Below are 25206 nucleotides of genomic sequence, written 5' to 3'. Positions count from 1 at the left end.
TCACCAAAATGAGCATATGACTGACTTAAACTTGAAGCAATCATACCATCTAGCCCCGTGAACCTGTCTATACCTACTTTCCAGTGTGCATAAAGAGAACGTTGACCCCTTGTGGGGTGAAGTAGAGACAAGCAAGATAAAAGGAACATTTTCCTTTGATGTAAACATCTGCAGAATGATGAAATACCTTACCATTCCCTTTTCTGATGATTTGCTTCACAAACATTAATAGTGAATTATGATTTAGATTCATTTAAATCAATTTGGAATCATCAGCCCATTGGTTTGTTTGTCTTTAACATCCCATTTCTGTTTTTGCACATATCTGAAGCTCAACACCCACATTTACTACACTGACAACATATATCACTTATAGTTGTATGATATGAGTACCAATTTGTTACTCATTCTTTCATTCTGTTGAGAGGGAAAAAAAAAAACTTTTTCTTCTATCAACTTAGGTTCAGTGATTGGGGACCTGCAAATTAACTGACAAAAGACAGATTAACAAGAGAAAAGACAAGGTTTATTCAGGTATATGGGAGCACTTAAACTGGCTTCTGATCAGCTAGAGTTAAGTTTGTTTATCCTACTAAGAAAAGCCCTTCTTAGGACTTTAAGGAAAAGCACATGGTGGGAAACAAATGAGAAAAAAGTGGAAGGCAAAAACTTTTTGGCAAGGTTTTGTTTATGTAATTTCTCATCCAGGTACGAATGGTCCTAAACCTCCCAGAGATGGGATTTTGGCAGCTGTATTTTCAGGAGGCTTTGTTTAAGCCAGCAAAAGAGGTTTAGGTAAGGTTTTTTAATGCAGCTGCTGTTGATTCAGATGTTTTCAGCTTAAACTCATCTTTATACCACATTGACGGGTATAAATTCAATTCACTCAATGAATATTTAGTCACACACTATGTGATTGTCATTATTCTAGGTGCTGGGGATACAACAGAGAAAAAATTGAGAAAAATCTGCCCTCAGTGAGCTTACATTCTAGCAAAACACCAACAATAAACAACATAAATAAGTAAAATACATAGCATGTTTGATAATCATCAGTGTTAAGGAGAAAAATGAAGCAGGGAAGGGTTCAGAAAGTTACACTGTAACAGAGCATGCAAGTTTAGACCAATAAGCCAGGGAAGGCTCATTGAGAAGGTGATATTTGAATAAAGGCCCGAGGGAGAAGAGATCTATCAAACTGGATATTTGAACCTAAGCATTTTTAGCATTTTGTTAATGTTATTAATCATTATTAATGTTTTTGACATTTACATATTAAGAAGGCAATACAGACCTAAAATTAACGAAGCTACCATGTGGGTCTTTGAGGTGACCATTCACCTAATGTAATTAACCCCCAGAGGGAAGTGCATGGCCTTTGGAAGGTGGCTTTTTTAACCCCAGGTCCCTTGACAGCACGGGAACTAAGTGAATCACCACTTTGTTGTTTGGCCTTGTCAATATTGTCTTCCTACGCTGATTCCCTTTCCAGTACAGACTTAGATTGTTCTGGGCAGGCCACAATAGAGGGATGATTCTAGAAGTATTCTCATCATTGCTTCGAAATGCAGTTGTTTCCCTTAGCAACAACCTAATTCACTAACCTATTGCCATAGAAATAGAATGCAGAGTATAAGCAGTGTAATCTTCAATTTTTTAATACACTCTTTCCTCCACCCCTAACGTTTTCTATGTTTCTAGTTTAACACACCTTATGTTCCCTTGGCCTGTAGCCCAGCTCCGTTCTACTTTTTTTTTTTTGGCTTATTGACCAGGCCAGTCTCCTCAAACCTGCCTTTCCAATTTGTATCTCTCTGTATGGTTAAGAATAGAAAGAAGAAAACTAAGCAGCAATTACCACCTGGAATGGTTTTCAATCCCTTTGGTCTTATTAAAAGTCCTTTTTGATTTTTACTGTGACCGCTTTGTTCAACAGGAATCGTCTGCCATACCTAATAAACAATCTTTTAAAAAAGAAAAGTCTTTTGATGCTTTGGATTCCAGAGGTGAACTAAAACTGGGGCAGCCTCATTGAGGTTTATATATTCTTCACTGTACTATATAAATATGCCTGCAGCAAAACTCCGTTTCAACCAAAATTAAACTGATGCTGACTTTCAATGTTTTGTTTTGGCACCCGGTTTATTAAAAAAAAAAAAAAAGTGGTTCTCATCAAATTTTCTATATCCTGATTAATCAGTTAAGTAAATAATTACTGAGCATCTACAAACCAGATATTGCCAATACTAGGGGTAGAGCAATTAAAGATAAATTGTAGCTCTCACAAAGTTCAGAGTCCAGATGGGGATGCAGACTGAGCAAGAGAAGGAAGAGTTACCAAAGCATGAGTAAGGGCAGAAAGCCTTGGGAGCACATCAGACCAGAAAGTAACCCAGCTCTCGATGGTCAGGTAGACAGTTCAGGAAAGCTTCCTAGAGCTTGGTTTTGAAAGACGAGGCAGAATTACCGAGGTAGAAGACACAGCATGTGGAAAGGCACAAAGATCTCGGGAACCTCACTGAGAGATTTTGGAGGAGAGAGAAGGCTGGACACAGAGGCAGCACAGAGAAGCTGAGGGGCATTTACGCCATGCTAAGGAGTTTGGCTTTGACTCGGAAAGTAATGAGAAACCGTTTAATAAAGCAGAGGCAATGGTACAGACTTGGACAGCTCACTTTGGAAGTTTGGACTTTGGAAAATACACTGCCATCTTAAGGAGAGCGGATCAGGGAACTGGGCAACAAGAGAGGAGGGGACAAGGAAAGGCAGTTAAGAGTCTGTAGAATTAGTACAGAAGAAAAGCAAGGAAGGCCTGATTCAAGGCAAAAGCAGATACACCTGATAGCATTTGGCAGTCAGTTGGATTTGGGGAGTAAGGAAAAGGAAAGGATGGAGTCTACGACAGCCACCAGATATCTCCCAGATATCTGTTTGAATAAGAGAATGAATGTTCCATGAATATTGATGACACACTGGAATACCTTTATCTTAACGGTGTTTGGAAACAGAAGTAAGACTATCCCTACAACATTGGTAGTGGTAAGAACACTAAATCAGGACTCATGAGCTGGGTATAAACCACAGCTCTAATTGTTTCACTGGAAAAGATATTTCTGATCATTTGTAAATTGAAGCTAATCATAGACCTTCCCTACTATGACAGGCTTATTATGACCATCAAATGAGATAGGTTATGGACAGTTGATTTTTTTCTTTTAAATTATAAAGCATCATGATAATGTAAGATGGTGGTAGTACTAGGTTCAATGTGTAGGTGTGTATGCCCTTGATAGGGCATCTTGGCAGAGATGAACTCCTTTGGTGATGGTCCCTGCCCTGCCTCCTGCTGGGTCCTGGCTGGTAGATTTCCTACATGTGTGGCACAGCACGATGGGAGTCTGGGCCACAGGAATTGGGTGTGGAGTCTTAGGCTCTTTTTGGTGGAATTTTTTGACTAGTTTGACTGCCTCTTTGCTGGAGCCCCGTGTTACCTTCCAATCTGAGTAAGTTGCTGAACGATTCCTGCTCACTATTCCTTCACCCTGAAAACATGCCAGACGTTCTGCTCTGGACTAGGACAGTCTTCGGCCTTACATTAGACATCCGGAACAGGAGTATTCTTTTATGTACATGGGGTGCAGTGTTGCCAATGGGAAAGTAAGATGTGTCCCTTCCAAGATGCGTGGTGTCTGTCCTTAGCCAGAGAAGGGTCCCTGATAGGGAGGTCAGTGCTCACCCAGTCCTGGCTTGGTATTGGGCATAGTTTTCCCCAGGAGAATACAACTAATTGCTTTCTATCAGTGCTTAGAAACCTGTTGGAAACAAATAAACTGAAGCTGGTAAAGACAAAACCAAATTTTCCTCATCCTCCTTGGCAGTGGTCCCTCAAGTCAAATGTGTGTACCCTGGAGAGTTTGCAGAGTGATCTGATTACTACCTTTGTAGTTAATTTGTCCTTTTTATGTCTGCTTCCTTTTTGATCTTCTGTTTGCTTTTCATTTTGTAATTTCCCTATACCGTGTCTGCGTGTGCATTTATTTTTTATTTTTCCTACTTAGGGCTCAGTTTCCAGAAGTTATGTTTGATTCTGTCTCACATCTGCCTGGCCTTTTTTAGAATGTCTTATCCTTTTCTCCTGCTTATTGATTTCTTATTTTATATCTTTATGTTAAATGTACTTATTCTAAAGTTTTTGTTTCTTTTACTTTATGAAGTTTAGGGAGATTGATATTTATCAAATCTGCTAACTCCCTGGTGGTGAATTATTTCCTTATATGTTTTAAAATTTAGGGTTGTGAGCTCAATTTCAATGATGTATTATGAGTCAGAATCCTGCATAGTCCGTCTTAAGGGAGTCTCCCTTTAAAATGTTTTTGCTTTGTTTCTGCTAGCACTCCAGGGATGTCCCAGGCTCAAGATCAATTATAGGTATCATGATAAGTGTAAATTTGAACTAAACCATGAGGATCAGCCTATGGTTGAAAGCATTCAGAGTATTCAGAAAGTATTCTTTTTGTCCACCCAGAGCTCAGTTTAAGACAGATGAGCTCTATTTTTGTTTCCCAGTGCAGTGGGCTAACTCTATTCTAATTTGCCCTTTTATCAAGTTATAGTCCTTCAAAGACCCTGATTTCAAGGGCCCAGCTCTTCACCTGGCATAAGCACAAGGCCCCATTTCCTATCCCTTCATGGGCATTAAGACGAAAGTACCAGATAAGGGGTTGACAGACTATAGCCCAAAGGCCAAATACAGCCTGCCACTACCCTATTCGTCCAGTAAAGAAGTTTTACTGGAACACAACCATGCCCACCTGTTTATATATTGACTGAGCTATTTTCATGCTACAATGGCAGAGTTCAATAGTTGCCACAGAGATCATATGGCCCACAAATCTGAAAGTATTCAATATCTGGCCCCTTAGAGAAAGCATTTGCCAACCTCTGCCCAACATTAATGAGACTGAAAGCCCAGCCCTCATCCCCACCCCTTGGGCTGCAGGGACATCGATTACGATTACCTCTCAAGTGGTCCTCTTTTTATTTCTGGCTCCTGGCAGTCTTCTTTACTTTTTTGTAAGCCCTGGTAGGCATTTAAAAATGTGTCTATTTTGGGGTGCCTGGGTGGCTCAGTTGGTCAAGTGTCAGACTCTTGATTTCAGCTCAGGTCATGATCTCAGGGTCATGAGATTGAGCCCTGCATCAGGCTCTGCACTGAGTGTGGAGCCTGCTTAAGATTCTCTCTCCTCCCCCTGTGCCCTTCCCCTGCCACTCGCATGCTCTCTCTCTATATATATATCCCTCTAAAAAAAAAAGTGTGTCTATTTTATTTTATGTGGATGTTTTTAGCAGGAAGTCTTCCAAATACCAAGTCCACATATTGCCAGTACCAGAGCCCACTTCCTATTTTCTTGGGTAATAGAGACTGCTATGTGCATAAGATGTTATATATGAATCTAATGGCAACCACAAATCAAAAACCTAGAATAGATACACAAACAATAAAGAGAAAGGAATCCAAGCATATCATTAAAGAAAGCCATCAAACGACAGGGGAAGAGAGCAGAAGGAGAAAGAACAGAGAACTACAAAAACAACCATAAAACAAGTAATAAAATGGCATTAATTATATACCTCAGTAATTACTTTGAATGTAAATAATGGACTACATGCTCCAGTTAAAAGATATAGGGTGACTATATAAAAAAGCAAGACCCATCTATGTGCTGCGTACCAGAGACTCACTTCAGACCTAAAGACACCTGCAGACTGAAAATGAGGAGATAGAAGAACATTTACCATGCAAATTGAAGCAAAAGGAAAGCTGGGATAGCAGTATGTATATGAAACAAAATAGACTAAAACAAAGACTAACAAAAGACTAAAAAGGACACTACATATTGATAAAGGGAGCCATCCAACAAGAGGATATAAAATTGCAAATATTTATGCAATAGAGCACCTAATACATAAAGCAACTATTAACAGACATAAGGAAGAAATTGACAGTAATATAATAATAGTAGGGAACTGGGCGCCTGGGTGGCTCAGTCGTTAAGCGTCTGCCTTCAGCTCAGGTCATGATCCCAGGGTCCTGGGATCGAGTCCCACATCGGGCTCCCTGCTTGGCAGGAAGCCTGCTTCTCCCTCTCCCACTCCCCCTGCTTGTGTTCCTGCTCTCGCTATCTCTCTCTCTGTCAAATAAATAAATAAAAATCTTTAAAAAATAATAATAATAGGGAACTTTAACACCCCACTTACATCAATGGATAGACCATCTCAACAGAAAATCAGCAAGGAAACAGTGACTTTGCATGAGACATTGGACCAGATGGACCTAACATATATTTAGAACATTCCATCCCAAAAAAGCACAATACATATTTTTTGAAGTGCACATAGAACATTCTCCAGAATAGATCACATTAGGCCACAAAACAAGTCTCAATAAATTCAGAAAGATTGAAATCATATCATGCATCTTTTCTGACCACAATGGTGTGAAACTAGAACTCAATCACATGAAAAAAATCTGGAAAGAACACAAATACATGGAGGCTAAATAACATGCCACTGAACAATGAGTGGGTCAATCAAGAAATCAAAGAGAAAATTAAAAAATGCATGGAGACAAATGAAAATGAAAATACAACAGTCCAAAATCTTGGGGATGCAGCAAAAGCTATTCTGGGAGGGAATATTGTAGCAATCCAAGCCTACCTCAAGAAGCAAGAATATCTCAAATAAAAAACCGAATCTTACACTTAAAGGAACTTAAAAAAAAAAATCAACCCCAACACCAATAGAAATAGGAAATTATAAAGATTAGAACAGAAATAAATGAAATAGAGATTAAAAAATAACCAATAGAATAAATCAGTGAAACCAGGAGTTGGTTCTTTGAAAAGATCAACAAAATTGATAAGCCTTTAGATAGACTCATCCAAAAAAAAGAACAAAGAAAGAGGAGTCAAATAAAATCAGAAATGAAGGAGAAAAAATAACTGGTACCACAGAAATAGGAAGGATTATAAGAGAATATTATGAACAATTATATGCCAACAAATTGGACAACCTCAGAAAAATGAGTAAGTTCCTAGAAACATAAAACCTTCCAAATCTGAATCAGGAAGAAATAGAAAATTTAAACAGATCAATTACTAGCAATGAAATTGAATCAGTAATCAAAATCTCTCAAAAAAAATTAAAAAGCCCAGGACCAGATGGCTTCATGGGTGAATTCTGCCAAACATTTAAAGAGAAGGTAATACCTATTCTTCTCAAACTATTACCAAAAAAACCCAAAAAAAAAAAACAGGAGAGGAAGGAAAGCTTCCAATTCATTCTATGAGGTGAGCATTACCCTGATACCAAAACCAGATAAAGACACTAAAAAAAGAAAAGAAAAGAAAAAACTGCAGGCAAATATCTGATGAACATAGATGAAGAATCCTCCACAAAATATAAGCAAGCCAAATCCAACAATACATTTAAAAAATATTCAACATGATATATCACATCAACAAGAGAAAGGATAAAAACCATATGATCATTTCAGTAAATGTAGAAAAAAACATTTGACAAAGTACAACATCCATTCATGATAAAAACCCTCAACAAAGTAGGTTTAGAGGGAACATACCTCAACATAATAAAGACATATATGGAAAACTCACAGCTAATATCATATTCAATGTTAAAGAACTGAAAGCTTTTCCCCTAAGGTCAGGAACAAGGCAAGGATGTTAACTCTCACCACTTTCATTTAGCATAGTACTGGAAGTCCTAGCTGCAGCAATCAGACAACAAAAAGAAATAAAAGGCATCCAGGGGTTCCTGGGTGGCTCATTCTGTTAAGCAGCTCTTGGTCTCGGCTCAGGTCTTGATCTCAGGGTCGTGAGTTCAAGCCCTGTGTTGGAAGTAACCCATGTGTTCATTGACAGATGAATGGATAAAGAAGATGTTCTATATATATATTATAGGCAATATATATGTATTATTAGTCATAAAAATATTAGCCATAAAAAAGAATGAAATCTTGCCATTTGTACCAACATGGATGGAGCTAGAGCGTATTATGCTAAGTGAAATCAGTCAGAGAAAGACAAATACCCATATGATCTCACTCATTTGTGGAATTTAAGAAACAAAGCAAACAGAAAGAGATGAACAAAAAAAACCCAGATTCTTCAATACAGAGGGAACAAACTGATGGTTGCTAGAGGGGATGTGGGTGAGGGGATGGGCGAAATAGGTAAAGGAGAGTAAGAGTACACTTATCCTGATGAGCACTGAGAAATGTATAGAAATATTGAGTCATTGTATTGTATACCTGAAACTAATGTAACATTGTGTGGTAATTATACTTGAATAAAAAAAAGAAAAAGAAACAGACAAAATTACAAAAACAACAACAAAAAAGAAACAAAAATTTTGCTGGCTTATAAAGGTTAAAAATAAATTTTTTTAATGGCTAATTCAGACCCTTCTGTGAGTTGAATCCAGCTACACTGGGTTTCTGCAAAGACATGTCTTGACCTTTCAGTGGCCCTACATTTGGTAGTTTCATTCTGACACCAAAAATAGGCCTTTTTGGATGACTCCTCCACGTCTCAGGAGGTCTCTACCAAATACTCTCGAAACCCCTTTTATTTTGATGGGTTTTCCATATGTGACTGAGACGCTTGACAGCTTGAGATTTAGGGCTGTAGATATTTCCTTTTACATTAAAGATGAAATTTTCCTATTTTTCATTTTTTTAATTTAAATTTTAGTTAATATACAGTGCAATATTGGTTTCAGGAGTAGAATTCAGTGGTTCATCCCTTAAATACAACACCCAGTGCTCATCACAAGTGCTGTCTTTAATACCCGTCACCCATCTAGCCCATCCCCCACCCACCTCCTTTCATCAACCCTCAGTTTGTTTTCTCTTGTTAAGAGTCCCTTATGGTTTGTTTCCCTCTCTCTTTTCCTTTTTTCCCCCTTCCCATATGTTTATCTGTTTGTTTTTTTTTAAACTCCACATAAGAGTAAGATCGTATGGTATTTGTCTTTCACTGACTGACTTGTTTCACTTAGCATAATACACTCTAGCTCCATCCATGTCATTGCAAATGGCAAGCAAGACTTCATTTTTTTTTGATGGCTGAGTAACATTTCATTATATATTATATACCTCATCTTCTTTATCCATTCATCAGTCGATGGACACTTGGGCTCTCTCCATGGTTTGGCTATTGTTGATAATGCTGCTATAAACTTCAGGGTGCATGTGCCCCTTTGAATCTGTACTTTTGTATCCTTTGGGTAAATACCTAGTGGTGCAATTGCTGGATCATAGGGTAGTTCTATTTTTTTTTTATTTTTTTTTTAAGATTTTATTTATTTGCGAGAGAGACAATGAGAGACAGAGAGCATGAGAGGGAGGAGGGTCAGAGGGAGAAGCAGACTTCCTGCTGAGCAGGGAGCCTGATGTGGGACTCGATCCAGGGACTCCAGGATCATGACCTGAGCTGAAGGCAGTCGCTTAACCAACTGAGCCACCCAGGCGCCCCAGGGTAGTTCTATTTTTAACTTTTGAGGAACCTCCATACTATTCTCCAGAGTGGCCGCACCAGTTTGCATTCCCACCAATAGTGCAAAAGGGTTCCCCTTTCTCCGCATCCTTGCCAACACCTGTTGTTTCTTACGTTGTTAATTTTAGCCATTCTGACAGGTGTGAGGTGGTATCTCATTGTGGTTTTGATTTGGATTTCCCTGATGCTGAGTGATGTTGAGCATCTTTTCATGCGTCTGTTATTCATCTGGATGTCATCTTTGGAAAAGTGTCTATTCATGTCTTCTGCCCACTTCTTAACTAGATTATTTGGGGGTTTTTTTGGGGTGTTGAATTTTTTAAGTTCTTTTTATATTTTGGATACTAACCCTTTATCAGATATGTCATTTGCAACTGTCTTCTCCTCTTCTGTAGGCTGCCTTTTCGTTTTGTTGTTTCCTTCGCTGTGCAGAAGAAGCTTTTTATCTTAAGGAAGTCCCAGTAGTTCATTTTTGCTTTTGTTTCCCTTGCCTCTGGTGACGTGTCTCGTAAGAAGTTGCTGCAGCCGAGGTCCCAGAAGTTTCTGCCTATGTTCTCCTCTAGGATTTTGATGGTTTCCTCTTTCACATTTATGTCTTTTATTCATTTTGAATTTATTTTTGTATATGGTGTACACACATGTGACTATCCAGTTTTCCCAACACCATTTGTTGAAGAGACTTTTTCCCATTGGACATTCTTTCCTGCCATGTCGCAGATTAGTTGACCATAGAGTTGTGGGTCCATTTCTGGGCTCTCTATTCTGTTCCACTGATCTGTGTGTCTGTTTTTGTGCCAGTACCATACTGTCTTGATGATTACAGCTTTGTAATAGAGCTTGAAGTCCGGAATTGTGATACCTCCAGTTTTGTTCTAAGAAGGAAGTATATTGACATACAGGCCTACCTCAAGGAGCAAGAAAAGTCTTAAATATACAACTTAACCTTACACTGAAAGGAGCTAGAACAGGCACAGCAAATAAAGCCTAACGCCAGCAGAAGAAGGGAAATAATAAAGATTAGAGCAGAAATAAATGATATAGAAACAAAAAAAACCACAGTAGAATGGATTAACAAAACTATTTTTCATTTTCAAAATGTATTTTGATCTTGGGGAATTGGGAGTAAAGGAAAAATAATCCTTATTTTATCATTGTCAATGCAGAAGACCACAAAAACGTCCTTCTTACCCAAAGCCTTTTTTTCAGTGGCTTTATTCTCTTGGCAGAGTATGAAATAATTGCACAGTATCAAAAGCTGAGAAACAAAAGAAAGATCAATTAGATGTAATAGATAGTGATATACATTATTGCTAATCATACTCATCTCCTGGATCTATGAACAGTAGGATTTAGTGGATAAAAAAATCCAAGTGGGCTTTTGAAGAAGCACTTTCCTGGATTTAAATACATAGTCCCCACTGTGTTCGTAGCAATTGTGAAAACATGAACATACTATCTGCTTTATGTTGAGAGTGTCCAGTTTTTGGCTCTTGAAGCTGCTGCTTAGAGCTTCATCATGTTTCGCTTGTTAAAGCAATTTGATAAAATAAGGGAAGGTGCTCATGGAAAAAGTTGATGTTTGAAATGTAGAATGCAATTCACATTTTAATCTTCTGTTCCCCCATTTTCCTTTTTGTAGTATGACTATGAATATGATGAGAATGGTGACAGAGTCGTTTTAGGGAAAGGCACTTACGGGATCGTCTACGCAGGCCGAGACCTGAGCAACCAGGTCAGAATCGCTATAAAGGAAATCCCAGAGAGAGATAGCAGGTATAGTAATTGTGGCTAATAAAAGCTGTTTTCAAGGTACTTTGGGTTGTTTATGGCATTTTAGACAATGTTTTGGTGATATTCTAACTAATGAAACTCTGAAAACTCCAGTGTCTTAATCAACCCCCTCTAAGGTTTAGCTGCTGCGTGAATCAGTGATTCAAGCACAACCCTCTGGTGGGGAAGCGCGGCCTCTCGGAGGTGACAAGGATAGGACTTCTAAAGAATAGGAAAGACATTGGCCTTTGCGTGTTGGGCTCAGTTGTGTCAGAGAATGATTGATGTATTAGACAGATAGATGGGGAGTAAGCAGGATCAGAAATGGTTTGAACCCCACAGGTTCCAGTGTCCTGTTTCATACCCAAGGAGCTTGGAAGTCATCCCTCCATCTTAACAAGTGGAAAGCTGACCAAACTAAGACCAAACTAAGAATTCTCGGATCCACTGGAGAAGTGGAAGTCACAGGCCAAGCCTCTGCCCAAATTTGGAGGGAGAGTCATGGGGAGGGGGGGAGCACTTTTGTGCGTTTTGCCTCCAGAAGCCCTACCAGACCCACACAGTGATATTGGAGAAAAATCCCCCCATGCTTCCGGCAGGGGGAAAGGGGAGAGAAACCATTTTGAAATATGCCACAGCTCTGTTCTTCCTGACAAGGCCTGACCTCAGAGAGACTATTTTTACCAGGGCCTAACCTATGAGAGTGTTATCAGAGCCTAACCAGCTGGGGGGAAGGAAATACCCAACTCCTGCCCACTGTAGCCATCCTGCCCCAGCTGTGGGAGGAGGGAGACTGCAAAGCATTTGTGAGGCTCCCAGGCCAGGGGCACAGGCCCTCGAAGAGACTGAGACATAAGCATAAGATTATAGAATGCTTCCCCTCCTGGGATTCCTTTTACCTAATACATCATGCCCGACTTTCAGCAAAAATTACAAAGCATACCAAAAGACAAAAACACAGTTTGAAGCAAGCATCAGAACCAGACTCCGATATGGCAGGGATGTTGGAATGATCAGACCAGGAATTTAAAACAAGTTTAATATGCTAAAGGCTCTAATGGGTAAAGTAGACGGTGTACAAAAATAGAGGGAGTGCAAACAGAAATGGAAATCCTAAGTCAGAACCAAAAGAAATGCTAGAGATCATAATCACTAACAAATGAAGAATGCTTTTGATGGGCTGGACACGGCCCCCTCTCTGAGCTTGAGGATATGTCCATAGGAACTTCCAAAACTGGGGTGTGTGGATGACTCGGTTAAGCATCTGGTTCTCAATTTCAGCTCAGGTCATGATCTCAGGGTCGTGAGATCATGTCCCCTCAGGTCCACTTGTCTTTGGCCATGGTGACAGGGTTACACAATCAGCTTTCTTCAGAAAGGATACTCCCCTGAGCTCTCTGGGTCATCTGTCCACCCAACGTCTCCACTTGTAAGTTTCCAGGTTAACGTGGCCAAAATGGAACTGTGGATTTTTACCCCCAGATGTATTCCCTGCCTCAATGAAGGTTATCTCATGCATCAGCTGCTCAGGCCAAATCTTAGGATTCCTTTAGATTCCTCTCTCTCACTCGATGTCTCCTGCATCAGTAAGTCATACTGTTGTCTCGACTTCTGTAACACGTTCGCAATCTCCCCATTCTTGCCCATCGCCACGGCTGCACGTCCAATCTAAGCTTTCAGGTCTCTCACGTGGGCTCCTTATTGTAACACCTGGTAACTAGTCTCTGCCTTCACTCTTTCCTCTCCCCCTACTCCAGCCTTCCTCAGAGAAGCCACAGAGATCTCTCTGAAGGGAAATCACATCACGTCACTGCTGCTTGAAACCCTTCAGGGAACCTTATTGTAACCAGCACGAAACGCCGAGCCCTTAGCACAGACCTCTGCCTCCCTCTGTGGCCCCACATCCTCCCCGGCAGCCACACCGACCCCAGGCACACAGGGGCTCATTCCAGAGAACTCAGCAGGATTGCCTCATTTCTGTCAGTTCTCAATTCAGACTTTAATCCAGTAGACAGGCCTTCCTTACCTCCCCCATGCTGAAAACCACATCCTCCCAGTGTCCCAGGTCCCAGCTCTTTTTGCCTTTCCATCCTTAGTGTGTGACTTTCCCCAGAGGCCACTTTGCCTCCAGCCTCCATATCTGCATTCGAGGTAGGAAGAAGAAAAAAGACAACAAACTTTCCCAGAAACGTCCAGCATACTTTCCCCTCTGTTCCATTCACCGAGAAAGTGACCACGCTGAACCCCAAGGGAGTCTAGGGACTCAATAGCTTTTTAGCTGGCCCTTTGTTTCCTGAAACAAAATCCTACAAAGAGGGAAGGACAGATGTGAGGTGAGCAAACAGCTATTGCTCTCTGCCCCACGGATGGTTTTCATTTTATTTTCTGTGATACTGTTGCAGAGTTTCCTCTTGGTTAACCGGTGAGACATAGTTATGAATAATACTCTCATGAGATGATGAAGAAATTATTAATGCAATACCCAGGGTAATATATATCAATTTGTCATATGAAAAATTTTGTTAAATATTCCTATAGGTTCTTAAGTAACACGTACGTAGATTCTGAAACAATATAAAATTTAAAGGGCTTAGCACTATCCAGTTACTGCAGCCAACCCACCGATCTTCAGCAACATCCCTCCCCTCCCACCAGCAGATGAATTTAAGTAGGTAGTTGGAAGCAAACCACTTTCAGAATCCCCTTTGTAACTTACGTTTATTCAGCTGCCAGTGGGCATACACAGAGCACACCAACAAAGGTCCTGTTCTGTAGCAATGCATTTGGCAGAATGTGGGTTGTTTGAAAACACTCGCATGACAGGTGCTTCTCTTGAACACCTGGTGCCGGGCAGCTCCTTATTACCTATAAAAGCAAAGTCTCTTATGTTATCATGAGAGTTGACACACAAAGTGGTTTTCATCTATATGCCCTGGAGAGGTTTTCAGGGTGCATGTAAAAAAGATAGCAGTTAGAAAGGACAATTGCTAAGGTAAGAGGATGCATGTGAATAATGCATGATCCAGCATCCACCACACATGGCCATCTGGAATGAAGGATCATAGCAACAAAAACAGTTGCTTCTCTGTTTTCCTTCACACTTTAAAAACACTTCGTTAGAGAATCGGAGTAGTTGTAGGAGAGAAGTGGGGGTGGATTCCTAATCTGTCCCAACTCGTTGTTCATCTCAGGTTGGCTTCCTTCTCTAACGTTCTGCATGAACCTGAACTATTTATATAGATCAGTTATTCTCTACCCCACCACATATTAGGGCCAACTGGGGCACTTTAAAAAATACTGATGCTCAGGCCTACCCCCTGAAATTCTGGAGTGGGTCGTAGGCATTTTTTTTTTTTTCGTAGGCATTGTTTTTAAAAAATCCTTTCAAGAGATGAGATGTCCAGCCAAGGCTGGGAACCACTGGTGTGGATGGACGTAGTGGGAATTTGACTCAGAGAAGGTGCTCTGGAAACACATATGGATTAATAATTTTTCAAAGCTAAATATATATTAGTAACTCTGATTATCTATACCATTTCTTCTTTCCACTGTCACAGCTAATAGAGAAGAAATAAGATTTTCTTGTAATTCCCATAGATAAGCATTGCTTATTGACTTGAACAAATTAGAATTTCATGCTTATTCAGTGCTTGGCACTTACCCTTTCACTTAGTGAGAATTTCTGAGTGTTACTAATCAATTTCATATTGGAAAAGAGTTCTTATTCTTAGCTAGGTTGAATCCAGACTATTACTGTAACTTTTAAGCTATCATCTGGTTACATAATGGAAGGGGCAGGGGAGTGGCGTATTTCCTTTTCCAGGATCTTATATTTAAACATCCATAATTGATTTGCAATAGAGGGTCAGGAGGTGGGAGCCCTTTGGCTCATCATAAACTGAATTAATCATTTGCTTTGGATTATTTAGTCATTTTAATGCCCTAAATCTGTAGAATAGACCCAATATTTGCTACTAATTTATCTCATGCATATCAAGAGCAATCTTATTAACTAATGTTAATAAAGTGTATTAAACACCATAGAAGAAGTAACTTGCAAATGTCCTGAGAATCATAACCTAAGTATCTTATTGGTAACACCATATACCCATATTTCTCATGTTGTCTCAGTTACCAAAATGGAGCTGTCTCTAACTGATATCCTGTTAAGGGATTCAGGTTAATACCTACCTTTATAGTTCCTAGAGCAGTTCTAAAGAAAAATAAAATGAGTAAAAGATCTAAAATACGAGTTAATTTTTTGCTGTTGTAGGAAGCATTCTGAGTAATATTTCAAAGATTATAAAAGTTTGTTTAAATTAAATGAATTTGGATTTTTGTAACCTCCTTATTGCTTTAGCTTTGTAGCTTATCCTGAAAAGCTTCATGAAAATAGCATTATTCAATACTAACCAGTTCTAGTATTTGTCACTGGCATTCAAAAAAATCCATTCTGTTTACATGGATTTGCCATCGTAAGATCTAAGTATTTCTTGCACGTAACACCAAAACAAATCATGAGGCATCAGGTTTGTAGTTTGTGGTCTAGTGGTTAGTGCCTTTCACACCTGTAACCTCCACTGTACAACAGAAAAAAAATTAGAGAATAGCTTTGGGTCTCCCAACACCCTACCATGGTTAGTTATAAAATACTCATATTAATATAAGTATATAATATAATATTAATATTCAAGGTTGCTAAGAGTCTAGAAGCTGTATAGTACTTCAAATAATCATCAAGAGGGTTGTTTTGTCTGTTCCAGAAATATAAAACACTTTCACTGTATAATCTGATAAAGCAACATACTTCAAGTATGTAATTTTGAAAGAAACCAGATGGTTTGATCCTGGTCTTCCAGCATGGAGGCATGGGTAGGATGGGATAAAAAAAAACCCATGATATATTAGAACTGATGGACCCAGTAAAATGAGGGTTAGTCAGGAGCTCAAGGAGACTTAGGATATAAATGGTTTTATGTTTCCTACAGAAGAGTTGCCCGGCCTTTTAGTAAGTTCTGGAATGAAAATGAAAGTGATTTGTAATTTTTATCTTCCAGGGAAAGAGTCTCCTGGAATAGTAGAGTTATGTTATAAGGCCGGTGGAATAGAAAGTTGTGTTAATATAGACCGTGAGGTATGTGGGTGCGTTCAGTTTTCCTGGACTAATATCTTAGTTCTGTCACTTACTAGCTTTAAGATCTTGGACAGGTTAGTTATCCTCTTGGTGAATCAATTTCCTCATCTGTAAAATGGGCATCTTAAAAGTACCTTCTCCTGGGGTTGTTGTGAGAAACAAGTTAATATATACAATAGGCTCAGATCAATGCCTGACACATTACCCCTCAGACCCTACCTACCACTGCTTCAACTTCACAGAATTTATGTTAAATAAGCACTTAAGATAGTCATATTTTACTTTACATGTGGACATATATTTAGCTGATGTTTTCGGTTTGTATTGCTTACATTTATACACTAAAAGTTGGCTACACAATTGGCTCATCAACATTTGCATGTCTTTTAGATACTCCCAGCCCCTACATGAAGAAATAGCATTGCATAAACATCTGAAGCACAAAAATATTGTCCAGTATCTGGGCTCTTTCAGTGAGAATGGTTTCATCAAAATCTTCATGGAGCAGGTCCCAGGAGGTAAGAGATGTTTTTCTTTCTTTAAAAAGTATAAATTTTTAGGGGCTTGAAGAGGAGCACAGTTGAATGGGATTTACTAGTTTACAGGTCTTACTTTGTCTAAGTTAAAATATAAATTTGATTGTGCTCATTGCAGCATTATTTACAATAGCCAAGATATGGAAACAACCTAAGGGTCCACACTGGATGAATAGATAAAGATGATGTGTTTTATATATACAATGGAATATTATTCATTCATAAAAAAGAGTGAAATCTTGCCATTTTCAACAACACAGATGGACTGTGAGGGCATTATGCTAAGTGAAATAAGTTTTACAGGGAAAGACAAATACTGTATGATCTCACTTACATGTAGAATAAAACAAACAAACAAACAAACAAAAAAACCAAGCTCATGAATAACAGAGAACAAATAGGTGGTTGCCAGAAGCAGGGGGTAGGGGTGGGCAAAATGGGGGAAGAGGGTCAAAAGGTACGAACTTCCAGTTATAAAATATATAAGTCCTGGGGATGTGACGTACAGCATGGTGACTAGAGTTAACACTATTGTATTGTGTATTTGAAAGTTGCTAAGAGAGTAAAAATTAAACGTTCTCATCACAAGAAAAGAATGTTCTTGTAACTATGTGTGGTGACAGGTGTTAATTAGACTTATTGTGGTGATCATGTTGCAGTATATATAAATATTGCATCATTATGTGGTACACCTGAAACTAATATAATGTTTGTCAATTATACTTCAATAAACATTTTTTTTAAATTAGACATGTGACATCAGCTTGCAGTTTATTAGGAGACAAAAGTATGTTGAACCATTTTAGTATCAATCATTGTGACTTGGATTAAAGTTAGGGACTGAGTGGCCTTTTATTTTGACTTTTTTTTTTTTAAGATTTTATTTATTTGAGAGAGAGAGAGTGAGAGAGCACAAGAGGGGGGAGCGGGAGAGGGAGAAGCAGACTCCCCGCTGAGCAGGGAGCCGGATGCGGGACTCGATCCCGGGACTCTAGGATCATGACCTGAGCTGAAGGCAGTCGCTTAACCAACTGAGCCACCCAGGCGCCCTATTTTGACAACGAGCATCTTCAGAGCATATGAGAGCCCAAGCGTCTAGTACTCTACTTCCTGGGCCACCAGGAATAACCAAGAAATGTTAGCTTAAATTAATGTACCGCTGTTAACATGCTTGGAAGAACTAATTTGATAAGATTTTATCCACCGATTCTCCCTACTTTACAGGAAGTCTTTCTGCTCTCCTTCGTTCCAAATGGGGCCCATTGAAGGACAATGAGCAAACAATTGGCTTTTATACAAAGCAGATACTTGAAGGATTAAAATACCTCCATGACAATCAGATAGTCCACCGGGATATAAAGGTAGGATGCACTAGGATTCATGTTTGCAAGTTCCTTGGTAGGTAACTGTTTTCTTTGCAAAAGTCATACTGTGTTATGGGGATTCATTTAGAATCGTGAATAAATAAAGCTTAGAGATAGCAGAAATATAAGCCTCCTCTGCTCGGAGTCAGTTACTGATATTCATGCCTTATCTCTTCTCCTCAACGAGTAAACCTCTCAACCATGTTCAGCCAACAAAGATTGAGCTTCCACTGCACACCTGACACTGTTTTAGGTGCTCTGCGGAGGAGGCACCGCAGGACAAAATTGGACAGGATAGGGTCCCCGCTCCTGAGGCGTTCACAGGCTGCTCAATATTTGTATCCTTGCCCAGGGTAGCTACTCAGTAAACATCTACTACATCAATGGTTGAATGACTAGGAGGGAGAAAAAAAAAAAAGGTTCCCTCTTCTGACGAGTATCACATACTCGCTGTTAGAACTAAAATTAAATAACCTATTTGATTCCCTTTAAAAAGAGAAAATTCTGAACTAGCAAATTTCTGACAAAGGTGGGACTATGGAAAGGAGGTTACTATTACTATCCCCAAATCAACCCAGATCTCGTTGATTTGCCATATCCCTAAATATTCCAGGAGAAGAAGCACAACAGCAGAAAACAAAGTAAAATGACTAGGAAGTCATGAATATCTTAGTTATTACACACAGATAGCCCCTACAGTTTGCAAACCACAGCAAGCTCTAACCAGGCCCCTGTTACGACCTTGTGTGAGTAGCAGATTGTGAAGTGATAATATGTAAACAAAAATGGTGTCAAGAATTCACTCTCGAGGTTAACTATTAATGAAGAGCACAGATTGAGTCCTTGTTTGCTCTAAGGACACCTTTTCCTAGTGGACTTACGAGCCAACCCACAAACAGTAATGGAAGAAAGAGCATTTTTGATTCAAGTCTTTTGTTCTCTAGGGCGACAACGTGTTGATTAATACCTATAGTGGTGTTCTCAAGATCTCGGACTTCGGAACATCAAAGAGGCTCGCTGGCATAAACCCATGTACTGAAACTTTTACTGGTATGTTTTTGCAGTGATGATACAGATCTTATGTAATTAAAGAAATAATTGCTGCGTTAGAGCCTAATGTGAGAGATAAAGTCAGTCTGAGTTCTCACAGACGTTAATGTGAGTATATTTTGATGCTCATTGAAAAATGTTGTGTAGAATTTGATCTGGCTCTTTTCTCATCTTGTATTCTATGATTTGCTCAGTCTCCTGCTTAATGCCACTGAAATTTTTTTTTTTAACTCTCAATTTGTTGTTTTCCCCTTCATGTCATTACTTCTCTCCTGGTTGGCTATAACCACTACAAACCTGACAAGATTTTTTTTTTTTTTTAACATTTTTTAGCCCAACATCTCTGTGATTCTTACTCATACCTTAATCACTTCCCATTTGAACTATGAGTTCCTAATCTGTTTACTCCCTGTGGCCTATTTCCTACTCACAATATAAATAACCCGTAGAATTTCAATTCAGAAGAGGACGTGACTCACCAACTCAGAATTGGGGTGGGGAGAGAGCTTGCCTGAGAAATTAGGCAATCCAGCCACCAAGCTACCTCTGAGCAAAGTCCTGGGGGAGTGGAGACAAAGTGATTGCCAAAAAAAGAGGAAACCAAGGCTCAGAGAGATGAATGACTGCCCCACAGTTACAGGAGGGCATCTGGAACTTTGACTCTGGTCTCCACTAGAAATTCTTACCACTCAACTCTGCTGATTCTCATGAAGTGCTAAGTCCTTGTTATTATCATCAGAGAAAGAGTAATTTAAAGGTAATGAATAATCTGTAGTCTAAAATAAAGCAAAATGGCCAGATATCCCCCCTTTCTGAATTCTGTGAGGTAGGTGGTGGTACCTCAATTTTGCAGATGAGGAGATAGAGAGAAGAGAGATCACAGCTAGAGGTCACAACAGCTTGTAAATGATAGAACTTGGATTTTTAATCTACCCTTTGCTCTTTGCTTTGACCTTCTTACTCTAGTCCATCTTCCTCTCCACCTTGCTAATATATCTGTTCTGGTAGCCTGGAAGGGGAAAAGGAGAGAGAGAAATTCTGTAAATCTTCTCCTCAGAACATTCAGTCAATAACACCTCTGACCCAGTTCCTACACTCACAGCAATGGATCTTTCAGGGCACAGCATTAAACACATTTAAATTGTATTTTTTTGAACAAAATTAATTCCAACCTACTAGTAACTTTAAATGTCTTTCCATTTCTTTCCTCATACTCTCTCAATTTGGCAAGAGACATTTTAGATGCTGCTTAGACTCGGTAACTTCTGATGGGAGAATCCCTACTTTCAGACATTTTATTTGGGGCAAGATGTTAATTTAATGTCTTCTGCTAATCTTAAAGACATGGTTTTTTTTTTTAATCCCTAAAGGAGTTGTAGTAAAGCAGTCCTCCCAGAGCCCTTTGTTTGCATTTCTCACACTGGCCTCACCTGAGTGACCCATGTCACTGATGTGCCTGGTTGGTCTCCAGGGCTGATCAAGAGGACTTGGAGGGGCACACCTTGATCCGCTCATGGCCATAGGCCTCACAGGTGCTCAGTCAACTTCTGATGAACTGCCTGGAAAGACATTGATCTGTTTGGTGATTTGGTGAGAGGGAGGGCAGCATCACCCGCCATTTATAGAGTGCTTACTATCTACCTGACTGTGTTAAGTGCTTTACATATTTCACTGAAATTCATATATCAGCTCTAATTCTTTGGAATCAGTATCCCAATTTACAATGCAAAATTAAGGTTCAAAGAGGTTGAATAACTTGCCCGAGGTCATAGTGCTAGTAAGTAATAGAGCTACGATTCAAACTAGACCTAACATGCCAAATGGAACTAATTATCTTCTCCCCAAACCTGTTCCACCCACACTCTTCTCCCTCTCAGTTGATGGCCACCCAAAACTTAGAGGGATCCTTGGTGCCTCTCTTTTCTCACACCCCAACCCAATCCACAAGGAAGCCTACTGACTCTACCTTCAGAAGGTGTCCAAAATTGGACCACTCCTCACTGCCTCCACTTCTGCCACCCTCTGCTCTCAACTACATCACCTCCAAAGCCTGTTCTCCTTGCTTGGGCTCTTGCCTCCTACTGTCTACTCTTAACACTGCAGCCAGAGTGATCCTTTTAAAACATAAATCAAGCCCTGTTACTCAGAGACTTCAGTGGCTTTCTGTTTCTTTCAGAGCAAACAAATGCCAAAGTCCTAATATGGTGGACAAGGCTCTGACCTGATACGCAGTCCATTACCTTTTAGACCTCATTTCCTGCTCTTACCCGTTGCTCCCTATGTGCCAGAAACACTGGCCGTCCTGCATTTCCTTCATTGTACCATGCCACAAGGCCTTTGCACATGCTCTTCCTTTTGCTAATGACACTATTCTCCCAGCTATCTATGTGGCTAAATCCCTCTCCTTTCATTTTTTATCTTAGATGTCATCTCAGCGAGCCTACCATGACTGTCCTATTGATGGGGCAGACCTCCCTGGGCACTCTTGATCCCACTTCCCTACCTTTGTGTGTGTGTGTGTGTGTGTGTGTCATTGACACATCACTTTCTAACATACTATATAATTTACTGATTTATTATGCTATACTTTAATGTCTGTTTCCCATTGCAAAAAATGCAGGCTCCATGAGCCCAGGATTTCTGTTTACTCCACTGCTATATTCTAAGTGTCTGGCCCACGGTAGGCACTTGATGTAAATCTGCTGAATAAATGAGTGGATTAAGTGGGATGTCAAAGTTCACACTTTTAGCCACTAAGTTGTAGTGGTTTCATGGGTGATTGCAATTCTAAAGATTATTTTAAAGTAATTTTTTAAAACTTTGGAATGAAGCTATATAAGGTATGGATTTTAGAGTCAATACTCTTGTTTTCCTTAGGCTAATGTACAGATTGGCCTGTGTCTTCATTATCTAGCTCTGTAAATCTCTTTATATAAGATATTATATGTCATATGATTGTGGAATAAAGAGAGCAGGTATGAATACATAACTAAACCTATTTTTTTTTTTTGGCACTTGCTCTGTGGGAGATAATTAAACACAACTGGCAGATAGAGCTCTTCAAAATACTATCTGATACATAGAAACATTGCATAATGTGTTAAGATTTTACTTGAATTGTCCAATTTTTAAAGTTCACTATATTTTAATCAGTTGTAATTTCTACTCAGATATTAGTACAACTTAAATTCTCTCATCAATTCTATTTTAGAATACAAGAAAAACTGAGTGGTAGGCTTAAACACGTATTTTCTAAAAGACCATTGGATTTTATTTACATCATAAAAAAAACCCATCCAATCACTCTAGTTCATCATCTAAAAATAAAGAAATCATAACAATTTTCTCCTAAGGGTAGGTGATTTGAGGAGCATAGTTACCTTACCCTTGGCCAGGTGAAATGCTTCCCTCTAATAGTGTTGCTGATTTGAGCCGACAACAGACATGTACAGTCGTATGTGAACTTGAACATGAGCTCCTGCCACATAATAATGAGAGCTGGAGGATAACCTGGCAAGATGACAATACTTGACAAAAATAATATACTTTTATTTGGTCTCATGAACAACAAACAGCCAGTTTCTAGCCTATGCTGGTGGGCTTCCTAGGAACAATTCAGAGGAATGGTGCAGAGCAGTTTCACCTATAAATCATGCATGAGGCGTTTCATAAAAGGTGTCTCTATTTATCAAAATGTCTGTCAGTTTGGTTATGAATCAGAAAATACTGAAGTAGCTCTTTTAGCAAATGCCTCAGGATTTGAAATACTTGAATATAGCATCTTGGATGAGTTCCTGTTTGCTGATTGTATCATTTGCATGAGTCTATCAGTAGCAGGGGATGTGGCAATAATCTGTTCCTGTTCACACTTCTGACTCATTGTTGGATTTGGGGGAATCACTCGAGGGGGTATTAGAAGCCAACTCAGCCTCTCGCTCAAGCCACTGAGACAGCTGCAGTTGGGTGTTTATCTGAGATATACGAGACTAGAGCTAGAGCCAAGCATTCTTGGCTCCCCGTTTAGTATTCTTTCCATCATACCACACTCTTCAACTCTCTGATTCCATGTAGCCTTTTAAATCTCCTGTGTTTCATTGTATTCCTCTTCACTCTGTGCCTGGTGATTTGTCTGTAGTGATGGCTCCTGAACTGTCTTTGATCCATTAAACCTGTTATTCCATGGACCACAGGCACACAGCAGAAGCCATATATATTTGATTTACAGAATAAAGTACACCAAAAATGATTTACATAATTTTTAACAATGGCTTTTAGAATCTTCATGCTTTTGTGATTTAGAAATAAGAATTAAAACAGAAGAATTAAGCACTCAATTTAGAAATTGAGAAATATAGATCTAGGAAGAATGGATGATTGACCTAGACTTTTCCTGCAAAGATTAGAAGTATACATAATAGGAATCTCCACGTATTTGAAAAACTAATTGCAAAAAGTGTGTGTTGATATATTCTCTGCTGTTTTCAAATGACTCATTCTTAGAAGTTTCTAAGAGGTCCCAGTAAAATGATGCCTCATTTATACTCTACTATCTAGGAGATGAGAAAGTATCTATTCATGACCAGATCACGTTGGCAAGCTATTCTTACATCCCTGATAAAATGCACTGTAATTACTGCTATCTCCACTTTTATTAATGACAAAGAAAACTGGGACTCAAGAAAGATGAGATATCAAGACCTGAATCATGCTTCTAAAGTTGTCTTATTTATGTGGACAATTAAAACTGTCATTAGATGTTCATCTGTTTTCTCTCTTCTAAAGTGGAAGTGTGTTTGAATTATCCCCAGGTACCCTTCAGTATATGGCACCGGAAATCATAGACAAAGGACCACGAGGCTACGGGAAAGCAGCAGACATCTGGTCTTTGGGCTGCACCATCATCGAAATGGCCACAGGGAAACCACCTTTTTATGAACTGGGAGAACCACAAGCAGCTATGTTCAAGGTCACATTTCATATGTCTTAAATGTCTTAAAAACCATTGGATAAAGCTACTGGATGTTCCATGTATGTGTATGATATTTTTTTAGGCAAAAGGGAAGGAGCCTAGGTAAGCACATTAAATGTGCTCTCAGAGCTCAGTGAAGTCAAGAAGATTCACTCCCCTCAAAGTCAGTGCGTATGCCTCATACTGAGGATCTCTCCCTGCCTTAGATTTCTCAGCTATAAAGTGAGATTCCATGTAACTTCGTCTAACCACCTTTTTACAATGCAACATAAATAACACACTACTCCATGGAAGACGATTTAAGCTCTTTGGGAAACAGTCTGGAAATCCTCCATGGAGGGAGATATAAGGACATTTTTACTTCATTTAAGTATTAAATCAAAGCAATATTTTCCTTCTCTATCATAAGAGTTTGGAGGCTCCATTAAGAAAGGGGTGGGCAATAATTGCTATTTTAAGGGCACCAATCATATTCTTATTATAGCTACTCTTCTAGCCGCTTACTTTGCCTTTCGTTCTTAACTCTCCTGGGAGGGGGAAGCAGCCCACCTCCCCAAATAGGGAGCACCTAATATGGAAATAGGACTGATATGGAAATAGGACTGACGGAGCCCAGGGGCCACAGCCTTGGAATCCAGGGACTGAGCAAAGCAGTGACCTGCTCTGAGTCCCTGCCGTCCCCACCTGTCCTTGCCTGCTACACTGCCAAGCCGGAGGAAGGTTTAAACTGAGCACCTGTTTCCCAAGAAGTAAAGCTCACCCATCTGCTGTTCTCTAAGGCAGAAGACTTCCGATGAAAATTTGTGAT

General features: G+C 39.5%; 1 protein-coding gene across 2 annotated transcripts in view; it reads left to right on the top strand.

Moving 5' to 3' along the window:
• MAP3K5 (mitogen-activated protein kinase kinase kinase 5) overlaps nucleotides 1–25206 on the top strand; it is a 194524-nt gene that overhangs the window by 131251 nt on the left and 38067 nt on the right. For both annotated transcript variants that reach the window (XM_045865609.2, XM_064598140.1), the window contains 5 exons: nucleotides 11215–11348; nucleotides 16870–16997; nucleotides 18240–18376; nucleotides 19324–19429; nucleotides 24238–24395. In XM_045865609.2, coding sequence (XP_045721565.1) covers nucleotides 11215–11348; nucleotides 16870–16997; nucleotides 18240–18376; nucleotides 19324–19429; nucleotides 24238–24395 — 663 coding nt within the window. The remainder of the gene's footprint in view (nucleotides 1–11214; nucleotides 11349–16869; nucleotides 16998–18239; nucleotides 18377–19323; nucleotides 19430–24237; nucleotides 24396–25206) is intronic.

The sequence above is a fragment of the Mirounga angustirostris genome, unplaced genomic scaffold (assembly GCF_029215605.1).
Source record: "Mirounga angustirostris isolate CCGP_5_RB_7025 unplaced genomic scaffold, mMirAng1.0.hap1 SCAF_8, whole genome shotgun sequence".
Taxonomy (NCBI): domain Eukaryota; kingdom Metazoa; phylum Chordata; class Mammalia; order Carnivora; family Phocidae; genus Mirounga; species Mirounga angustirostris.
This window is presented reverse-complemented; position numbering and strand designations above follow the sequence as displayed.